Here is a 20,262-nt window from a genome sequence, read left to right as displayed (position 1 = left end):
TCTGCACTTTATTAGATGGAGAAACTGAGGCTCAAATTAAGAGCTTGATGCAGCAAGGTGGTAAGGGCACTTAGCTCCTTCTGGGGACATTTAGCTCTAATGGACGTAGATGGGAATCGAAGGTGCTCAAACCTGCCAGTTGAGGCACCCAACAGCTTGGGGATTGGGGCCAAAATTGCTGAGAAACTTGTGGGAAAGTTTGGAAAAAGGCTGGATTTCCTGACTTCCAGCTTGTATTTGAACAAGACCATTTTGATTATGGCTCTCTTTTGATATCTGGATATAAAGTCTTACTTAGTAAACATACATTTGTAACAGGCTTACTCATGATGGCTAAATCATGATACCCAAATCTGAAATATTAAAATAGCTATGATGCCTGTGCAATTATTATCCTTAATTATTATTTATATTACAATATTGGTCAGAGCATCAATCTGGATTAGGGCCACATTATATTATCTATTGTATAAACATTTACAAGATGGTCGCTATCCCAAAGACCTTATAGGTACTGATAGTGCTTATTGTACCATGCCATAAATGTATCAAAGATTTCTAGTGATAACGGAGACCGTGAGAGAGAGAGATGTTGCATGGAATTTACAGTCACATCAGTTAAAATATTTCCTGTAAGCTTATCTAAAACATTCGTTGCAGTCCGGGATCCATTAATTGCAAAGGATGCTCTTGCCCTTCAGTTTTATCCCCTCTACCCACAACCTTTCCTCAACTCCCCTCCACCCTCTGCATCTGCCTGTCTGCCCCACACCACAATAGAGTTCTTTCTTCCCATCCTGGCATCCTGTCCTTAGCCACTGAAATGGTTCTTCTTTACTGCTCTGCTAGCCAGTACCACCAGAATAACACGATCCAGTGGATTTGATTAGATCAATTTCAGAATTTAGGGCTAGGACATTGCACTTGTGAGTTATGAGAATTTTGTCCCCACAGATTGCAGTGTTCAAGGCTGTGTTCATGTATCATTAATCCATAAATAACCCTTAACGGTGACAGCAGGAAAGGAAATTGTTAGTGCAGTGACTAAAACAATGAGCAACAGAAGCATGAAAATATCCTTCTATTGCTAATGAGCAGTCACAAATGCTGTTAGTGCCTGGTCCTTCTCCCACTGAAGTCAATTTGTGTTTTTCTCTTGACTTCAACAGGAACAGGATTGAACTTTGGGGCTAAGAAATATTCTGGAGTCACTGCAAGTATTTTTTTTCAGTTGATCAATGTCCGCTTTTGATGGAGATGGCCTGGAAGAATGAGTAGATGCAAATGACAAATCAACTGATGGAGCATCCAAAAAACCCCAAATACCTATGATTTGAAAATTGGACGGATATCTGAATACCCTGTAAGCACTCAGCAGAAGTCTGAGTCACTCCAGGAGCCACACTGACCCCTTCAGCAGTCCTGAATTGGGAAGATGGAAAGGAGAATAAAAGCCACTTTAACTTCCCATCCACAAGGGCTGCAAGTTTTGTACTATGTCTAAGAGGTATAGAGCAGACTCTTACTCATGCTTTGTTTGATAGTGTGCTACAGCTCTAAACAACATAGAAGCATTGTAGGTTTAAAAAATGTGATCCATTTTATTGGATTAATTTCTACATCTTTTCATTAGCATTGTGGTTTTTCTTTAGGATCAGAAAGAAATATGGGTTAGAACTCTATGGCAGCTCCCCTCCCTCTGAATAGCTACAAGCTGTTATAGGAGCCAACTTGGCTTCTGTTTCTAGAAGAAATTAGGTTGCTCAATCCTTTTAATTATATAGAACAAATAGGGCCAGATCTTCACCTGGTGTAAATTGCCTTAGCTGCATTGTGGCGTGAGGTATATTGCTTGTAACAGGTATGCTAATTCACCTCTTGGCTTGCCTCAGTGCTCTAAAATCCCCAGGGCTCTGCTTTCCATTCATGGAATGTCTCTTAGGCTCTACAGAGCCTGGCAAGCAGTGGATAGTGAGATAACTGAATCTCCTTTGGCTACTCTACCTGCCTTGGCTTCTAAATTGTTGGGCTCAGTAGAGTTCAATGTTTGTACAAAAATGATTTATTGAACTTGTGTTTTGAGCTGGGAAGACCATATTACATCACTGAAATTAATCTGACCTACCTACAGTTAATTTGTGGTTACAGCTTATTAAACAACCATTCATATGGCATCTAACATAAAATATTGGGCAAAGATTGTCTTCCATTAGACTTGGGCCAATATTTTTCCAAAAATATTTTATTGTATAAGTAATTTTTTACCAAGGACCATGTTCTGCTGTGGTATAACATTCTTGATTTCAGTGGAGTTACACCAGGCATTAATTTGGCTCTATTATTGAAAGATTAAATCCAATTACAATCTAGAAAGACATTACATCACATGCCATTTATATAATTTAGTTCCTTAAGATCCAATCTCTCTCAGTCCATTTTCCCTTCTTCTCTGCTGTTCCTTAAAATTAATGCCGTGATTTTGAATGAATTGCTTTCTTTCTCTTTATTGACCTCCATAGTGCTACCTGGCCATTCATGACTGTATTTGAAGCTGCCTGGTGCTATTTAGGTTGGATTACTAGTTTTTGTTGTTGTGGTATGGTGTTCCATTGGTGTCCTTTTCCGTATTACTGACTGAGCACCATGTAATATATTCCCATTAGTTGCATATGCTCTCAATACTGTTCTTGTTAGTTCACATTCTACACAGCCTTATAAAACTAATATTAAGAGGAGTTTTGTTATAAATATATTATCAAACGTAGTTTGCAATGTTTGTTCACTGTAACATCTTATCTTTTTGGTTATTAATCATTCAGTACATTATGTTGTGTGCAGAATTGAGTTGCTATAATAAAATGTAATGGACTGTTAAAGTCGAACATTTCAAGTTCAACTGCATTCAGCATATTATATTTTCAGGATTTATGTCTGTTAGTATGAATGGAACAATATACAACATAAAACTATTCCTATAATAGTAAGTGAGCATATGTTGTTGTTCTCAAATATTTTGTAAAGTTTTTTGTAACGTTTTAACAGATAATCCACAATATAAACTATTTCTTTCACCAGGCAATGAAGTTATGCACCTATCTGAGAGTGAGAGTAAATCAAATCCTATATGTCAGAAATAAGCTACAGTAGTTGGATATTTAAGAATTTGCCAAGATGAAGCAAACATTACTTCATTTAAAAAGTTATATGCATTTGTATATGTATGTGTGTATTAATCAGTGTGAGTGTGATAGATGTATTCCTATAAAATAGGAAAAAGGAAGGCACTTTAAAAGAATAGAAATGGCAGGAGTATCTAGTAAATCTTTCCCTTACCTTGTCTGAAAATGCTGAAATTATCTGTGATACAGAATTCTCTGTTCCAAACCATGTTTTTACTTTCCATTAACCTGGAGTCTTTTCAAAGTACAATGCTATTTTGCAAATATTGTTGTTAATCTGTGGATTTAGTAATATTCCATATACTGTGATTACTCTTCAGAGAGCAATTGTCAAACTGCATAAGAGAGATGTCTTTTACTGTTAGGCTCCTCCTTTCAGTAAGGGAGGATACATTTCTATTACCATATTTTTTTTCTGCATCCACCCAGTTTTGCCATGAGAAAGACAGGTCTTCTTGTAAATCCCAGAAACAGATAAAATCATGAAAATATGCTTCAGTTGTTGTACATGATGTGTTAGGATAGAAGAGTTGCTCTTTCCTGTGCTTTTTGGAATGGAATGATTCCATCAGTTTGCCTTTGGGCAGTGGACATGCAGTCTGATCACAAGCCATTAGAAGGTAACATGAATAAGCCGCTGCTGATTGCACCCAAATCACTACAACACACGTTATTCAGTCTCCAGTGCTATGAGGTGAGGATAAGTTACTGCCAAGAAAGTCAACAGTGGTTGCACATACACTGAGCAGGGCATAGTTTTCAGATTACAACATTTCAGATTACAATCCAGAACAGATTGTCTATCACCATGCTACAGGAACTTCGCCTCTCTTGTGGGAGTTCCAGGTAATTCAATAAAAGCACCAAACAGGATTGGGTGCTACAATCAGTAAAACGATTCATACTCCAAGCCAGATCTCAAGGAGCAAGTGCCAAAGTAGATTATCCCGTAATATCAGGTGAAGGATGAGCTGTGTGTGCAAAACAGGTTTTTGTTTAAAAGGGACTGAGCAGTAATCCCAGCTGAATTAAGAGCTGACATCATTAGATGGTTACATTCTTCACACCTGTGTAGAGAAGCATGCCTGGGATGATCCAGGGAGTGTATCTACTGGCCAGGCATGAATGTCCAATTGAGAAAGTCCATGGAATAGTACGAGATGTGCAAAAAGTATAGACATCAACAATGGAACGAGACTCTACAGCTCCATGAAATCCCAACCCAACTCTGGGAAAAGGTTGGAACAGACCTGTTCACTTTTAATGATCATGATAGATCATGCCATTTCTGGGAGGTGGGCTATCTGCCAGATGCTCAGGCAAGAACTGTGATCAGGAAACTGAAGGTGCTTTTTTGCAAGGTACGGCAGACGTGACGTGCTATGCTTAAACAACGGTTCTCAGTACACTGCAGCAATATTCAAATGATTTAGCACCAAAGGGGAATTTGAGCGCAAGAAGTCTTACCTTAGCTTTGTGGTTACGTAGGGGTAGGCAGAGTCAGCAGTAAAGGCAGCAAATGCAAAACAGATAGGAAGGAATCCCTACCTGGAAATGTTGAACCATTTGCAATACATCCTCCCATAAACTAGATACAGGAAAAGCTGTGTTCCCTGGCACTTTACAAACTGGAAAGCTCTATAAACTGGCATTTCGGGAGGGAGTGCGGGGCGCGGGCTCTGGGAGGGAATTTGGGTGCAGGAGGGGGCTCAGGCAGGGGATTGGGGCATGGGAGGGATTTTGGGGTGCCGGATCTGGGCGGCACTCACCAGGGCGGCTCCCCACAAGCGGCAACGTGTCCAGAGAGGCATGGCCAGGTCAATGCTCCTAGGTGGAGGAACGGCCACAGGAGCGCTGTGTGCTGCTCCTGTCCCACCACGAGCGTTGGCTCTGCAGCTCCCACTGGCTGGGGACCGTGGCCAATGGGAGCTCTGGGGGCACCTGCAGGTGGAGGCAGAGTGCAGAGCTGCCTGGCTGTGCCTCCCTGCACCCCCTCTCGCACCCCAACCCTCAGTCCTGAGCCTCCTCCTGCACCCAAACTCCCTCCCTCTTAGTTAACTAGAATTTTTGGCTTACCAGTACCCCCCCATTCCCCCAACCTGATGGATAACAAAGCTTTTACTGTAGTAGGCTGGCACAGGGGCTGATGGTCTGGAGAACCAAGACTCTGCTTCCCATGAGAAGTTGCCATGGTCCAGCAGAAGAACGATGGGCAGTACACATAAGCAGTTAAGAGAATGTCAACCTAGGTGGGCAGCTCACTACAATAAAGCCAAGAACCTGATCCCACTACACACGGATGAGCAGGCCTGGGTCCAGCCAGCAAATAGGCACACAAAACAATAGCAAAAGGCAACACAGTGGACACAGGTCCTGTGATATAGCTACAGAATAAGAACCGTGGTAGAGACTTCATTGAAGACAACTGTTGAGTAGCAGCAGACAGCCAGAACACCCAGACATACTGGGCTCAGGCTAGGACGAGGTGGGCTTAGAAAGACCCTCAGCCATCAGCTAGCCTGATGTAGGTGGTATACCTGGAGAACTGAGGCATATGAGTAAGCCGACCAACTGATTGAATACAGCCATAGGGTGGAAGCAAGTCCCCCACCAGCAGCTGCAATGTACAAGAAGTGGGAGGCTGGTTCGAAGACAGCCCACTTTAAAGACTATGAGGTCTAACAGACTGCAATGTGCTGGTGGTAAAGGCCATGTCCCTGAGTTGGTCTATCTACTAGTAACCTCTGGCCCCAGCAAGTCAGCAAATGGTGGCACAAAAGACAACAACAACAGCAGTTAAAAGGAAAGATGTCACAACCTGCCTGGAACGTGAAGGGAGGCACACAGACTGCGGGAAGGAATAGGTTGGTAGAGGCAGCAAGCAGTCAGTCTGTTTGCACAGTGATTAAATTCTAGGTGCAGTTTCAGCATCTCTGTTAATAAAGAGCCAGTTTAACTTTAGAAACATTTAGACTTTAGAAACTTTAGAAACAAGTTTTTGCAAATAAATGTCTGACAAACTTCAGGGCATATCAAAAAACCTGTGACTGACATACTTTATTCCCAAGTTAAATGTTTTTAATTACAGGTTTCAGAGGAACAGCCGTGTTAGTCTGTATTCGCAAAAAGAAAAGGAGTACTTGTGGCACCTTAGAGACTAACCAATTTATTTGAGCATGAGCTTTCGTGAGCTACAGCTCACTTCATCAGATGTTTACCGTGGAAACTGCAGCAGACTTTATATACACACAGAAATCATGAAACAATACCTCCTCCCACCCCACTGTCCTGCTGGTAATAGCTTATCTAAAGTGATCAACAGGTGGGCCATTTCCAGCACAAATCCAGGTTTTCTCACCCTCCACCCCCCACACAAATTCACTCTCCTGCTGGTGCTAGCCCATCCAAAGTGACAACTCTTTACATAATCAAGTCGGGCTATTTCCTGCATAGATCAAGGTTTTCTCACATCCCCCCCACCCCCATACACACACAAACTCACTCTCCTGCTGGTAATAGCTCATCTAAACTGACCATTCTCCAGGTTTAAATCCAAGTTAAACCAGAACATCTGGGGGGGGGGGGTAGGAAAAAACAAGAGGAAACAGGCTACCTTGCATAATGACTTAGCCACTCCCAGTCTCTATTTAAGCCTAAATTAATAGTATCCAATTTGCAAATGAATTCCAATTCAGCAGTTTCTCGCTGGAGTCTGGATTTGAAGTTTTTTTGTTTTAAGATAGCGACCTTCATGTCTGTGATTGCGTGACCAGAGAGATTGAAGTGTTCTCCGACTGGTTTATGAATGTTATAATTCTTGACATCTGATTTGTGTCCAGAATTATAACATTCATAAACCAGTCGGAGAACACTTCAATCTCTCTGGTCACGCAATCACAGACATGAAGGTCGCTATCTTAAAACAAAAAAACTTCAAATCCAGACTCCAGCGAGAAACTGCTGAATTGGAATTCATTTGCAAATTGGATACTATTAATTTAGGCTTAAATAGAGACTGGGAGTGGCTAAGTCATTATGCAAGGTAGCCTGTTTCCTCTTGTTTTTTCCTACCCCCCCCCCCAGATGTTCTGGTTTAACTTGGATTTAAACCTGGAGAATGGTCAGTTTAGATGAGCTATTACCAGCAGGAGAGTGAGTTTGTGTGTGTATGGGGGTGGGGGGGATGTGAGAAAACCTTGATCTATGCAGGAAATAGCCCGACTTGATTATGTAAAGAGTTGTCACTTTGGATGGGCTAGCACCAGCAGGAGAGTGAATTTGTGTGGGGGGGTGGAGGGTGAGAAAACCTGGATTTGTGCTGGAAATGGCCCACCTGTTGATCACTTTAGATAAGCTATTACCAGCAGGACAGTGGGGTGGGAGGAGGTATTGTTTCATGATTTCTGTGTGTATATAAAGTCTGCTGCAGTTTCCACGGTAAACATCTGATGAAGTGAGCTGTAGCTCACGAAAGCTCATGCTCAAATAAATTGGTTAGTCTCTAAGGTGCCACAAGTACTCCTTTTGTTTTTAATTAGGTACTCTCTGCATGTCCATTGTGCGTGAGGGAGAGGGTACGGGGGTCTCTGCAGGGAACTGTGACTCTCCGCCACTGTGAGGCAGGCCGGGAGTCTCATTATCCTTTGCTGTTTCGTCCGGCCCCCGGGCTGCGGGCTGCCATTGGGCATAGGGGCACCAGTTTAATAATACTGCGTAGGGCCCCATAAATCCTAAGGATGGCCCTGATTCTGTGCAAACTAAAAAGGCAGAAGTAGCAAATCACCTGTTAGGTGGATGAATAACATGCTTAGTGCCAAATTCTGCCCAGTCTTATGCCCTTTGCTACCCCAGCGAAATCAATATTGGATTGCACAGGATGTGTGTCAGGGCAGAATATGGCCTTTGGTATAACAAAAATTTACCAAAAATGCACTCTTTTCTACTTCAAATATTTGATAAGAGAAAAGGCTCCCATTAGATAGATCAGAGAGAATGGGATGAGTGAGTCAATGGGCTTTCTCCAATGGTTGAAATGAATCATAATGGTCAGTAAACCTTCCCAGCTCCACCTCAAAAATGCAAGTAATCTGTTGCACTGAGTTTCATATTTAGCCTGTCATGTTTGAAGATACAATATTGGAAATTTGTGGGTAAAATACTGAGCATTTTCAGTGAATAAATGATGAAAAAATGTTTAAGATTTTAGCTGATGACCCTTTAGCATTGCTGCCTACAGCAATGTGCTGTATATTACCACCTGTCATATTTAATCAGGCAATCTCCTTGCCTGGTATTTAGCAGCAAGTCTTTTATGTTTCTCATATGTTGCCTCATCAGTAAAAATTCCTTCTGTGTCAGGTTATTAGTGGGGTGTTAAATGTAATATGCTGATCTAAGCCCTTTTAAAAATCAAATCTGTGATATTTCCTTTCTGTTTTTGCTGGGCTTCAGGCCCCGAATGCAAAATAATTCTAAACCTTCCTGCTTTCACCCACCCACTCTTCCTTCGATCTTTAATAGCTGCAAATGAAGAGCCAAACAGAAGGTAGGAGTCATTACAGCTAAGTGTAAACTGTAGAACTGGGGGATGTCATTATATTGCAGAAAGACTGTTGTGCCTATGACATTAAAGCCAATCCTACTCCAAATACAGTTGTAATATTATATTTATGAAATGGTAAGAACATTAACATGAAAATAATCACAGCTCAGACACTCCAGATAACATTTAGTCCTCTGAGATGCAGTGACAATTTCTGGCTAGGAAATAAAAAATGATTATCTTGTTAGTGGCACTGCAGGCTCTGCTTTGCAATGTGATTATTTACTATTTCTACTACATTAGCATTTTGGGCATGTCTACTCTGCATCTGGGAGCTAGCTTCTCAGCCTGGGTCCACAGACTTGTGTTAGTAGGGCTCTAATGCTAGCTGTGTGGACATAACTCTGACATTGCAGCTGGGGCTGGAACTCAGACTCCCAAGTTCATCCATGCCAACAGGCTTCAGAGCCCAAGCTGCAATATCTATGATGCTATCTTCAGAGGGCTAGTGTGAGCCTTGATAAAACAAGTCTGTGGATCCGAGCTGGGAGGCTCGCTCCCAGGTGTAGAGGAAGTATTGTTATTCCCATTTTACAGGTGCGGAACTGAGGCACAGAGAAAGTAAACAGTTTGACCAAGGTCAACCAGGAAGTCAACAGAAGAATCAGAAACTGAACCCAGCTGCCCTGAGACCGAGTGCACAGCCTTAATTACCAGACCTTTCTGTGCGGTTGTTCCACCTCAGCCGTTAAGCAGAGTTGAGCCTAGTCAGTACTGGAATGTGAGCTCTCCAGTGTCTTGCCACAGTAGTGGTTTTGAGTAGCTCAAACCATCTCAAAATCTCCCATATTGGCATTCCGTGGATATGGAACAGGACACATGGCAACCTGCAGAACTCTACAAGAAAGGGGAAATTGCCCAGCACAATTGTCTTGGATCTTTCTGAGAGGAGGTTACAGAACAACTGTAGTAAACCAAACCCTCTGACCCAGGCAGTACTGTTTGTTAAACACATGTGGTAATTAAGGATGCCATAGTACATTTTGAAGAATAGGTGTGTCCTCGCTGCAACTGGTCAGAAAATCACCATCTAAATGAAATTTCAAAAAGAAGTGTGTGTGTGGGAGGGGGAAAATTATGTGAATAGTTTTGTTTGTTGTTTTTGGCCAGTTCTAGGCTAGGCCAGATTCTGATTTTGGATTTCCCAGTCTAAGGGCTCAGTCTAAGGTGCTGAGCATTGTGGTCCTGATTCAGTATAGCACTTAAGCATGTGCATAGATTGGAGCCAATAGGATTGCTCATCTGCTTAAAGTTAAGCAAGTGTTTAAGTGCTTTGCTGGATCAGGACCAGAGTTCTCAGGACTTTGCAGGATGAAGCCCTAATTTAGGAAATACCCCTTCAGTTGTATAATTCCCCTTCTAAACAATCACCTTCCTACTCCTTGAACTGGAGTCCTGCTACTCCTGACTCAGTAGGACAGTCTGTTTCCACTTCCGATCACTGCTTTTCAGTGTACATATTATTTGTAAGACATTTTGGGAGAACAGTTAAAGTAAAAGATGCTTAGACAATTTAAAAATATTTTAGTAGAGAAAAAGGTGATAGGTGCTGAGAAAGACATGGATTTAATATTAACAGGGTAGTGTGTGTTTGATTATTGTTTATTTTACTTCTTGCAAAAAGAAGTAAAATAAACCCCGTTGTGTTTTCATTGTATTTATGAACCAGATACCCTGAAGAGATATTAAGCTTGGTTATACTTCCTGTTATAGAGCAAACCAACCTTCTTTTGCTTCAGTATGGTATTTACACCATTTTTTTTTAAATGTCTTGCTGTTTTGCTTTTTGGCTTTTCCTGAGCCTAACAGTTTCCTGTGTTTTTTGCACAGGTTGCCATTTCTTCTCTCTGCTTGCATAATGGTTCGTTATTGTTTCTTTTGGGGGCAAAAGTTATCCTGCTTGTAGTGAAAACTTTTTAGATCTAAACCATTTTGTCTGGCAGCTTTATGAATTTTAGCACCCCTATCAGATCAAATAATAAGATTAAGGAATTCTATCAATGCCACAGGGTGTGGACATCATCTGCAAGCCCTTTGGTGGGGAATTTGAGAAGTGTGAACACAGAACCCTAAGGCACATCCTTTGCAAAAGTATATCCTATAAAATAGTTAACATATAGCACAGTTTAAAAAAAAAAAGTGACTCTTGCCTTGAGTATTAAGTTGGCTTTTAGATTAATTCCAGAGATAGTTTTCCCTTGTATAGTAATTTGTCTTAATTGAATTAATGTGTTATTCTCCTTGAACAGACTAGGGCTGAGATCCTACAGTTTGAACCACTAGTACAGACTCTTGCTCAGCCCATGGGATTCTGCATAGGTACAGGGGTCCACACTAGTGTATCTGATTGTAAGAGCAGGGCCTAAGTTGGGTGGACAGCAGTTTATGGAGCGCATACCCAAATACCTTATAATATAGCAGGAATATTCTCCAGCTATGCTGAGTGCAAGAAAAGGCTGAAAATGGTATAGAAACTGTAAAATCCTGAATTTTTTTTTTTTTTATACACAGAAAATCGAGTTATTGCATTTCATAAGTAAGTACAGTTTAGCAAACTGTTTTGCTTTTGCTATAAAGTAGAGATACATTTGTATTCTGGATAAAATAAAACTGATTTCTTATAATATTCACACCACAGGTCAGTTATTCCGGCTAAAAATGTTTCGAGAGGATCATGGATCTTGGATGACAATGTTCTTCAGCACCATTCTCTTCCTCTTCATTTTCTCTCACATTTACAATCTGTGCCTCCTTATGGCAGGGAATATGAGGTAGGCCTTGGGTTTCTTTGTCTTCTATTGGTGTATATATTCTCTCTGGAATTTATTTTATAGTGTGCTCCTGTATAATTAACAGTTTACTATAATGAAAACACATTAGCATTTGAAATCTACCTTTTTAACACCTCTGTTTTTCTGTATTTAGACATGATGATAATTTAGCAGTTTGACTGACTAAGAGGTTTGATGATCAGTGATGAGGAGGATGAAGCTAATTAGTTCACAATTATAAAAATGTGACCTAAGCTATTAATTATTAAGCCAACTTACTAATGATTCTTGTATCTACTGCTTATAGTTTGTTCACAGAAAAAACTACATTAAACTGAAGTTAAGGTTGAGTATGTATCAGTAATTTAAGGGTAAAAACATTACAGAGACATTGTAATCATCCCAATACGAAGCATTACAACCCAGGAAATTCAGATGATCAAATGGGTGAATATCTTGTCTACTTAGCAAGCCAAAAAAAAAACTCTTAAAGAATGTGATGATGTGTTGTTTAATGGACTGAAATACATTAAGGAAATATAAATGTGATGTATTATAGGTCCCAGTGTGCTGCCAAAAATATATGCAGCATGTGAAGTCCCATTACCAACATAAGATAAAATAAAAGCTGAACTTAACTAGTTGATAAAACAACTGTGCTAATAATGTGGTCACCATAATACCACCAAACAAATTATGAAGTTGTATTGGTCCAATAGATATGAATAAGGGCATCAAATGCAATTGCTATCCTAGGAGAGCAAGTGTCCATGTGGTCAGAAAACCATCAAGGCTCTGAGGTGGTAGTTACTGACAGATGCCTAATATAAGTAAGGTAGGATAATCTTCCCAACTCATGGAGGTTTAGGTCTTACATGTCCATCCTGCATTTGTGTCGGTTATTGACTGTCATTTTGTTACTATTATGCTTTATTTGCATTTGATTTTCCAAAAAATAGAAGATATATCTAGCTCTTGGAGTCAGTGGATACTGGGCCCTGCCAGGTGACAGCTTTAAGTTTTTGTAACCTTGACTCATATTCAGAAATGAAGTTAATTCACTCTTGCCAGCACGTCTGTGCCTCGCCTTTGTTACTCTCTCCCTTGGTTTGTTTGCATACTGCCAGCTGTGCTGAAATGACCCCCTGATAGTGAAAGCCCATGTACACACAGACAGACATGATCTATTTATAAAATAGCATGTATTAGTCAATCTATCTTCTTATATAACATGAAATAAAGTCTCTCCATCCTTGGTATTTATGCCAGTCTGATATTTGAAGAAAATTGTTATGAGAAATCGACTGTGCTATGCCTAGTGAATCATTTGGACTCTGAAGGTTTATTGGAATGCGCTTGGTGCATTTCTAGCGTTGGGACAGTAGGCAAGAATGTAAACAAACAGTAAAAAAAAATCTCACTCTTCAGCTATGTCACTTTGATGTAGAATAATATCACTTCCTCCCACATCATATACGTGTCTCTATACTTTTCCTGCAAAATTCTTCCATTCAGAAACAAACTTTTCCGCTGTAGATAGTGTATTCAGACAAAACAGAGCTTGAATTGGCTCTCTCAGAGTACAGGTATGCAGTATGCATTGATTCTCTGAAAAAAACCCCACCATTTGGGTTTGGGAGACTCATCAATAAAAGAGAGAATGCCAGAGCCCACTGTTTAACTCTCTCTCTTACAATGACATTTTCGAGAGTTTCAGAGTAACATCCGTGTTAGTCTGTATTCGCAAAAAGAAAAGGAGTACTTGTGGCACCTTAGAGACTAACCAATGTATTTGAGCAGAGTGGATTTCCTCTCATTTTTGTGAACACGTTTGTGAAAGCTGCTTGTTTGACTCTATACAAAGGGGTTACAGCGTGGACAGCGCACTTTGCCACATTGCCTTACTAGTGGAGCCCAATCCTACACTGGAGGAACTGGCATTGAAGGTAAAGGGGTAGGTCAGTATCCATGGTCAGACAGTCTGTAGTCTCTGCACAGATTGCTGACGTGCCTACTTACTGCGATGTGGACTCCTGAACATTAAATACTTTAAAATAAAAACATTTACAATAATAAAATCATCCTTCCAAAACAAGGGCTGAGAGCAGGGCTTGTTTTAGGGGTGGGCAAGCAGGGTGGTCACCTTGAGTATCAACTTCTTGGAAGGTTCTCCACCCTGACTGGCAAAAGCTGGCTGAGAAAGCCTTAAAATCCCAACCCCTAAGGCTGAGTGGGAAAAGATCAACTCTTCTTGTGCAGTGTGCACATCACTTTGTCCCTCTACCAGCTAGCTTTGTGTGATGGCAGGGGAATGAAGCTGACAAGTTCCTTCATCTCTGAATACTTGATCTTGTCAATGAAAAGTCCCTAGTGGCTCACAGAATGGTGATATTGGGAGAGTGAGGAATGTTGCCAGATGCATGTTTGCGCTGGTGATCACAACAAAAACAATGTCCTGTTGGGGGTTGGAGTGGGTAGGTTTGGAGTGAGTGAGTCCCAAGACAGGAGATAGAGCTTTAACATCGTTTCAAGACTCATCTCGGAGTATGGGATAGGTTTGTGTTTATTGATGAGACACTTTTTTAAAGTGCTATTCCAATGAGTGTCTATGTTTGTCAGACCCAAGAATGTTTCATTAGTGTCCCTTTAAAAAATAAAAGTTTAGGAATTGTGCTTTACTGGGAGCTGCAAATAGGTGGCCAGTTTGTTGGTGGCTGAATACACACTGTGCAGCCAAAGGTTGCTTTGAGAGTATGAACAGCTGGATCAAAATCTTTGATTAGCCTTTCGTGACTGACAGAGTGAGGATAGAACTCTACTCTATTGAGAACACCATCTTGCCCATTAATGTCATTTCTTATTAGGGGCTCCCCTTTGTATTGAAACCTCCATTGTAGGTTAGGGCATCCATTTTTTGGCAGTAGGGGCTTGACACCTAGTTGGATGACTGTCTGAGAAGTTGGCAAAGAGCAATATAATGCTATCAGGTCTGATTCTCTCTCAATTACCAGCCCAACCACAAGAACAATGAACTCTCTCAACCTGGGTATATGGTCCAATGAGGTCAGAGACTACATTTAAGAGGGGAATTCTCTCTCTGACAGGAGTGTGTGTAGCAGATCATAGCCACCATGCAGGAAGACTGGGCTAAGGAGGTAGAAAATCAGAAAAGCTGCTTATCCTATGGAGGCTCACCAGACACAGGACACAGAGGGGGCTGATTTCAGGATTGTTTGTTATTTTCCAAAAATCTGTAACTCTCTAATGCTGTTGAAGAGTAAAATGCCTGTGGTTAAGAAATTCCTTTTCTAAACCTGAGTTCCTTGCCTGCCTGCCATCTTGTCCCTGAAGGGCTGGAATGCTCCTTTGAGGATCTAAGGCAGCTGGACTGAAGGATCTTACTGTCCAAGAAGGGTGCTAGATACAAGGTGTGTATCTGGGAATATGCCTGAGAGACCCACAGCTACAAACTGTGACCAGTCACCACTAGAACAGGTCGAGAATCTGCTACAGAACAATTTTTTTTTAAATGCCAATTCATTGAAACAAAACCTGTGTGGAAATTATTAATTTTTGATGGAAGTCATCTCAGAACTAGGGGTGAACTAGAAAGAGAGCCCCTGGAATAGCCAGGTGGCTAGGGCACTCACCTGGAATGTGGGAGACCCCTCTTCAAGGTCCTGCTCTGCCTGATTCAAAGTAAGGACAGGAACATGAACCTGGGTCTGCCACATTCTAGGTCAGTGCTCTTTATCTCTTTTCTGTTGGAGCTGTTCCTCATTGTATAAATATACTTTGGATCTGAGACATTGACTAGCCTAGTGGTTAAGGCACTCACATAAGATATGGATACCCAAGTTCAAGTCCCTATGACTCCCACATCCCAAGAGAATTCCCTAACTACTGGGGTGGGTCTCTCTGCTTTTCATGAAGCATTTCTAAAGGTTGCAGTTTCATCCCAATGTGGAACAGGAAAAATGTTTGAAATTGTGAAAATTTCCCACCCAGCCCTTGTCACTCTCCAGACCCAGGGGGCGGATGAGATGTGATTCCCAGCAGGTGGGTTCACTCACAAACTGGTGTCCATCCAGACAGAGAGACCGGGGGGTAGGTAGTGACAGTGACCTTTGTAACACTAAGATGGTGTGTAAGTTAAGGCAACTGAGAGTGGTTTATGCACAGATGACAGAGGTTTTATTTCAGAAAGTTTTCTCTCTTTTTTTTTCTAAGAGCACTAGAGTCTAAAACTGATTAAAGAGAAACTGAAGAATGCTAGCCTGAGTGGTGATAAAGGCTGAGATTTTCAAAGGATCTGAAGGCAGTTATTTCCCCCAACTTCCATAGAATTCAATGGGATTTGTGTGGTTATGGCCCCTTTGAAAATCTCGGCCAGAGAGCTATGTCTGGGATCTGCCTGCTTGAGAGGCTGCCTTGCTCCTTCTGCCGTATTGCCAGGACTGAGGCAATAGTGAAAAGGGTGGTTTTGGGCAGTCATTCTTAGTTTTCATATAGCATTTCATCCTTAGGTCTCAGAGCACTTTCCAAAGGACAGTGTATAGCAGTATCCTCATTTCACAGGGGGGGCTGCTGAGTCACAGAGATGAGATGAGTGACTTGCTCAAGGTCACATGGTAGGTAGAACCCAGGTCTCTTGACTACCAAGCCAATGCCCTGTTTTAGGCCCAATTGTTTAGCCACCTTCATGTTGTTTTAATCTACTATGGCCTTCCATGGTCTAAATTCTGTTATCTTGTACTCAAGTCCACTAGTGCTGGCCTGTTGTGGAAAGTCCTGCCTAGCTCCTGATATCTCTCAGGCATCTCTAGAAGATTATTGGCTCTGCAATGTCATAATGCAGACAGGACTTCCAGCAGCTGCCAGGGTGGGTGGACAGCATATCTATGACAGGACAAAGGTACAGATGAAAAGCAATATTGTCCCTTCTATTTCAGTGTTACTGAGAATTATTTTTAAAGCAATAGTTGGTCTTTTGCCCTTGTGCAGTATTGGTTAACTGAGACCATTCACATTCTTACAAACCTCATCACTGATTCTGATGCAAGAAAGAAACTGATACATGAGAAGACAGCTGTGTTAATTTAAAGCTTCATTTGAAACATATGGAAGAGGGGGGAAAACTCCTTGTTAGCCAAGTGGAAAAGAACAAATTATGAGGATGAGAGAAAATGGTATAAAACCACAGTGTTGTAATCACATAGCATTTGACATTTGTAAATGTGTTCTGGGAAGAGCCACATGATGGCAGCAAAAGTCATGTTTTAAAAATAAATATGATGGTTATGAGTTAAGAGCAGCAGGATTTTTTCTATTGAAAACTAATTTTTATTCTGGATTATTTGGTGTCAAAATCTCAAACTGAATTTTTATTTCCTTTTCAATCTGTATAGTTTCATTTAAACATAGACATTTTTATTTTTGAACTGTCTATTTCATATTACTTGTTCTCATTTGACTATAGACCACCCAATTATACTATTGTATGGAAAGATAGTATAAATTCATAACAAGATTAATTGAAGTTTGTTTCAAATGGGACACTTTAAAATGGAATATTGGCCTCCTGTTTAAAGAAAGATCTATCTATGGATGTGTTCAGATATACCATTATTCAATAGTACAAAGTAATTTAAAGCTGTAGCCACAACACACTTTCTTTCTGGTTGTTGATTATGACCTTCTGCGGTTAATAATACAGTTGTCACTATTGTCTCATGCGAGTGCTGGGTCTGTCATAACAGTTTTTGATGCACTTTCTATATGTATTCTTTCACTGTGATTCAGTTGTTTTTATAGAGTTTGAGATTAACATTTCTTGGTACTTCTGTGTCTTTGCTTTTAATGTAGAGTGTTTCAAGCATGTGCTTAGATCCTATTGAAGTCAAGAGGTGAAACTCTGGCTCCAGTGAAGTCAATGGCAAAACTCCCATTGACTTTAACAGAGCCAAGATTTCACCGAAGGACTGTGCTGAATCCACAAAGGCCCTGAAGCCCTTAAGTCCTGTTTGTAGGCACCACTGCATTCCACCAAACTCCTGCTCAGCTGCTGTCTAACTCTGTAGGTGCCTAAAGTTGATCGGCACCTAAGTTTTTGCAGTAAAAGTTCCCTAGGTGCCTTTGTTTGTGCCTCTAAGCATGTGTGCTGTTGCCTTACTTCAGACATGCAGGTGGCTGTCTCCTGCCTAAACCCCAGAACAATCCATGAGGAAGATAGGTGTTCCTCTGCCTAGGGGTTTGTGTGTGTGCACACCTTTAGCCCAGTGGCTAAGGGCACTCCCCTAGGAGTACAGAAGATCCTGGTTCAAGTCCTCCATCTGCCTGATAAGGAGAGAATTGAACAGTCTCCTATCTTGCAGGAGACTACTCTAACCACTAGGTTATCTAAGTTTTTCCTCTTTAATTAAATATTAAATTGGCCAATGACTAAGAATGACACTATAGGCTAGGGCATTCACCTGAGAAGTTGTAGAACCCTGTTCAACTCCTCTCTCATTAGGCAGAGAGGGAGACTTGAACCAGGGGTTTCCTATATCCCAGGTGAAAATTCTAACCACTAGACTATAGATTATAGTACTCTTCCTACTCCTGTTTCCCTTCCCCTAGCTGTTTTATGTGGTGTTCAACAACCTTTGATCAGGCCCTGCAGGTGACTTAGGTGGCTAAGTGCCTGTCTTCCTGGTTCATGAATCACAATAGAGCTAGGCACTTTCTTTAGCAAGGGCTTAGGGACTGAACTCAGATGAGCAGGGCTTAGGATGCATCCCTTTTGTTGGATCTCCCATTAGCTACCGTAGGCGATTCCCCACCTAGTATGTTGGTTTGTGGACCTCTTTCCAAGGCACCTCTCTTCCCCGCATACATTGTATAGAAGCCTCAGCTCCTAACTCAGGCTGTGCGGATCTCAGTGTGTTTCTGTGATTTTTCTAGTCACCTTAACTTTAGGCATTGTGAAGCATAGTGTCACAACATCTAAGTCCCTTTTGTAGATCTGGCCTTCGAGCCTAATTGAAACAAATCTCCAGTTGACGAATACAACAAACACTGACATTCTTATTTATCACCAAAACAAAAAACAGGAAACAAGTTACATATTTAAGAAACACAAAAGTAAATACCCCTTGAAATACATTAACTTTATCCTAATCCTAGCTAAATAATTACTGAACCTTTAGATCTTTTCCAGTGCAGACAAATGTAGACCCTTGTGCCTCTGGAAACGGGTACTAGCTGTTACTCAGTTGTTTACACCAGACCTGATCCAAGGTGGTGTCTCTTCACTTGGGTTTTATATGAAGTATATGATAGACATATCACCAGTTTTGTTTTTTTCAGCAAGTTTCTGAGGCAAAGGTGGTTCTCAAACTGTGGGGTGGGACCTGAAAGTGGGTTGTGATCCCATTTTAATGGGGTTGCCAGGGCTGGTGTTAGATTTGCTGAGGCTCAGGGCTGAAGCCAAAGTCTGAGCCCCCACTGCCCAAGGCTGAAGCCAAAACCAGAGGGCTTCAGGTCTGAGCATCAGGACTCAGGCTTCGGCTTCAGCCATGGGCAGCAGGGCTCAGGTTACAGCTCCCACACCCAGGGCTGAAGCCCTCAAGCTCTGGCTTCACCCCCACCCCCAGGGCAGCAGGGCTCAGGCTTCAGTCCCCTTTCCTGGGGTTGTGTAGTCATTTTTATTATCAGAAGGGGGTCGAGGTGCAAAGAAGTTTGAGAAGTGCTATAATCTGCTCCTCTTGGGGCACAGAGCTATGTCAATAACATCTTTTGGTCACAGGTTTCAGAGCGGTAGCCATGTTAGTCTGTATCGGCAAAAAGAACGAGGAGGTGCCACAAGTACTCTTCGTTCTTTTATCTCTTGGTCAGTTGCTGAAAAGGCTGTGACAGAATTGGAACTGTGCTGTTACAATTTACGACTACTGTAGGTTGACCTGGTTATTGGGGTGTTTACTGTGCGAACATATTGGATTAGTGTTGTAGAGTCTGTAAGGAAAAACAAACAGGATGGTAAAATGACTGAAGATAAGCCACTTTTCCGCAAACACATATGGGTGTTAAGACAATGCCAGGGCAAGAAAAGGCCTGGGAACATACAAGATCAAAATACTATAGCAATTAAAAAAAAAACCAGACTCTCTTTTTAGAGACAGGGAAATTTTTCAGAAGAATTAGGCTGAGACTCAGCCACCTGCTGGGGTGTATGAAATTAGGCCTGCCTAGGTTACTAACCAAGAATGGTTACGTTTAGACCTTTTGCTGTTTTTAAATCCTGCAATGCTTTGTTTCTACTGTTTAAAATAAACAGTACTTAGGTTTAACAATGCTATCTGATCACTGTACTGAGCACTGATCACACTGCTAAAGGGAAGAACTGCAGTTTTCAGAACCTAGCTGGACCTGCTGGGTAAACACGGTTGATAGAGGGTGCTGTAGACTAGGGCCCAGGCTAAGAGTGGGAGAACCACATGATTCCTCCCTAGGAGAAGTAAAGGCATGTCTGATATCTGAGGTGATACACTCAGAGAGACCACAAAGGGGACAGAGGTGCAGCTGACCTTGCAACTATGACATATGGGTCCTGTGGAGTTGCCATGGTGACAACTGGAATGTGCTTGTGATGTAGTCAATCTCTACAGCCCTATGATTCCCCCACTCCCCCTTTAAAATTAATGTCCTTTTAAATGTGAGGAACAACACA

The 20,262-nt window shown here is 41.5% G+C and overlaps 1 protein-coding gene across 7 annotated transcripts in view; it reads left to right on the top strand.

Moving 5' to 3' along the window:
- The window catches only part of TMEM117 (transmembrane protein 117), a 359,218-nt gene that overhangs the window by 38,582 nt on the left and 300,374 nt on the right, over positions 1-20,262 (top strand). For 6 of the 7 annotated variants that reach the window (XR_012156789.1, XM_073328006.1, XM_073328001.1 and 3 more), the window contains exon 3: positions 11,420-11,552. Coding sequence is in view for 6 of the 7 variants with exons in the window: in XM_073328006.1 (XP_073184107.1) it covers positions 11,420-11,552 (133 nt within the window). In the remaining variant the exon portion in view is untranslated. Of the gene's footprint in view, positions 1-1,169; positions 1,508-11,419; positions 11,553-20,262 lie in introns of all 7 variants that reach the window. The other variant, XM_073328003.1, reaches the window with a different exon arrangement.

Source organism: Lepidochelys kempii, chromosome 1 (genome assembly GCF_965140265.1).
Source record: "Lepidochelys kempii isolate rLepKem1 chromosome 1, rLepKem1.hap2, whole genome shotgun sequence".
In the NCBI taxonomy this organism is placed as follows: domain Eukaryota; kingdom Metazoa; phylum Chordata; order Testudines; family Cheloniidae; genus Lepidochelys; species Lepidochelys kempii.
The sequence above is the reverse complement of the archived record's forward strand: the minus strand, read 5'-3'. Positions and strand labels throughout refer to the sequence as shown.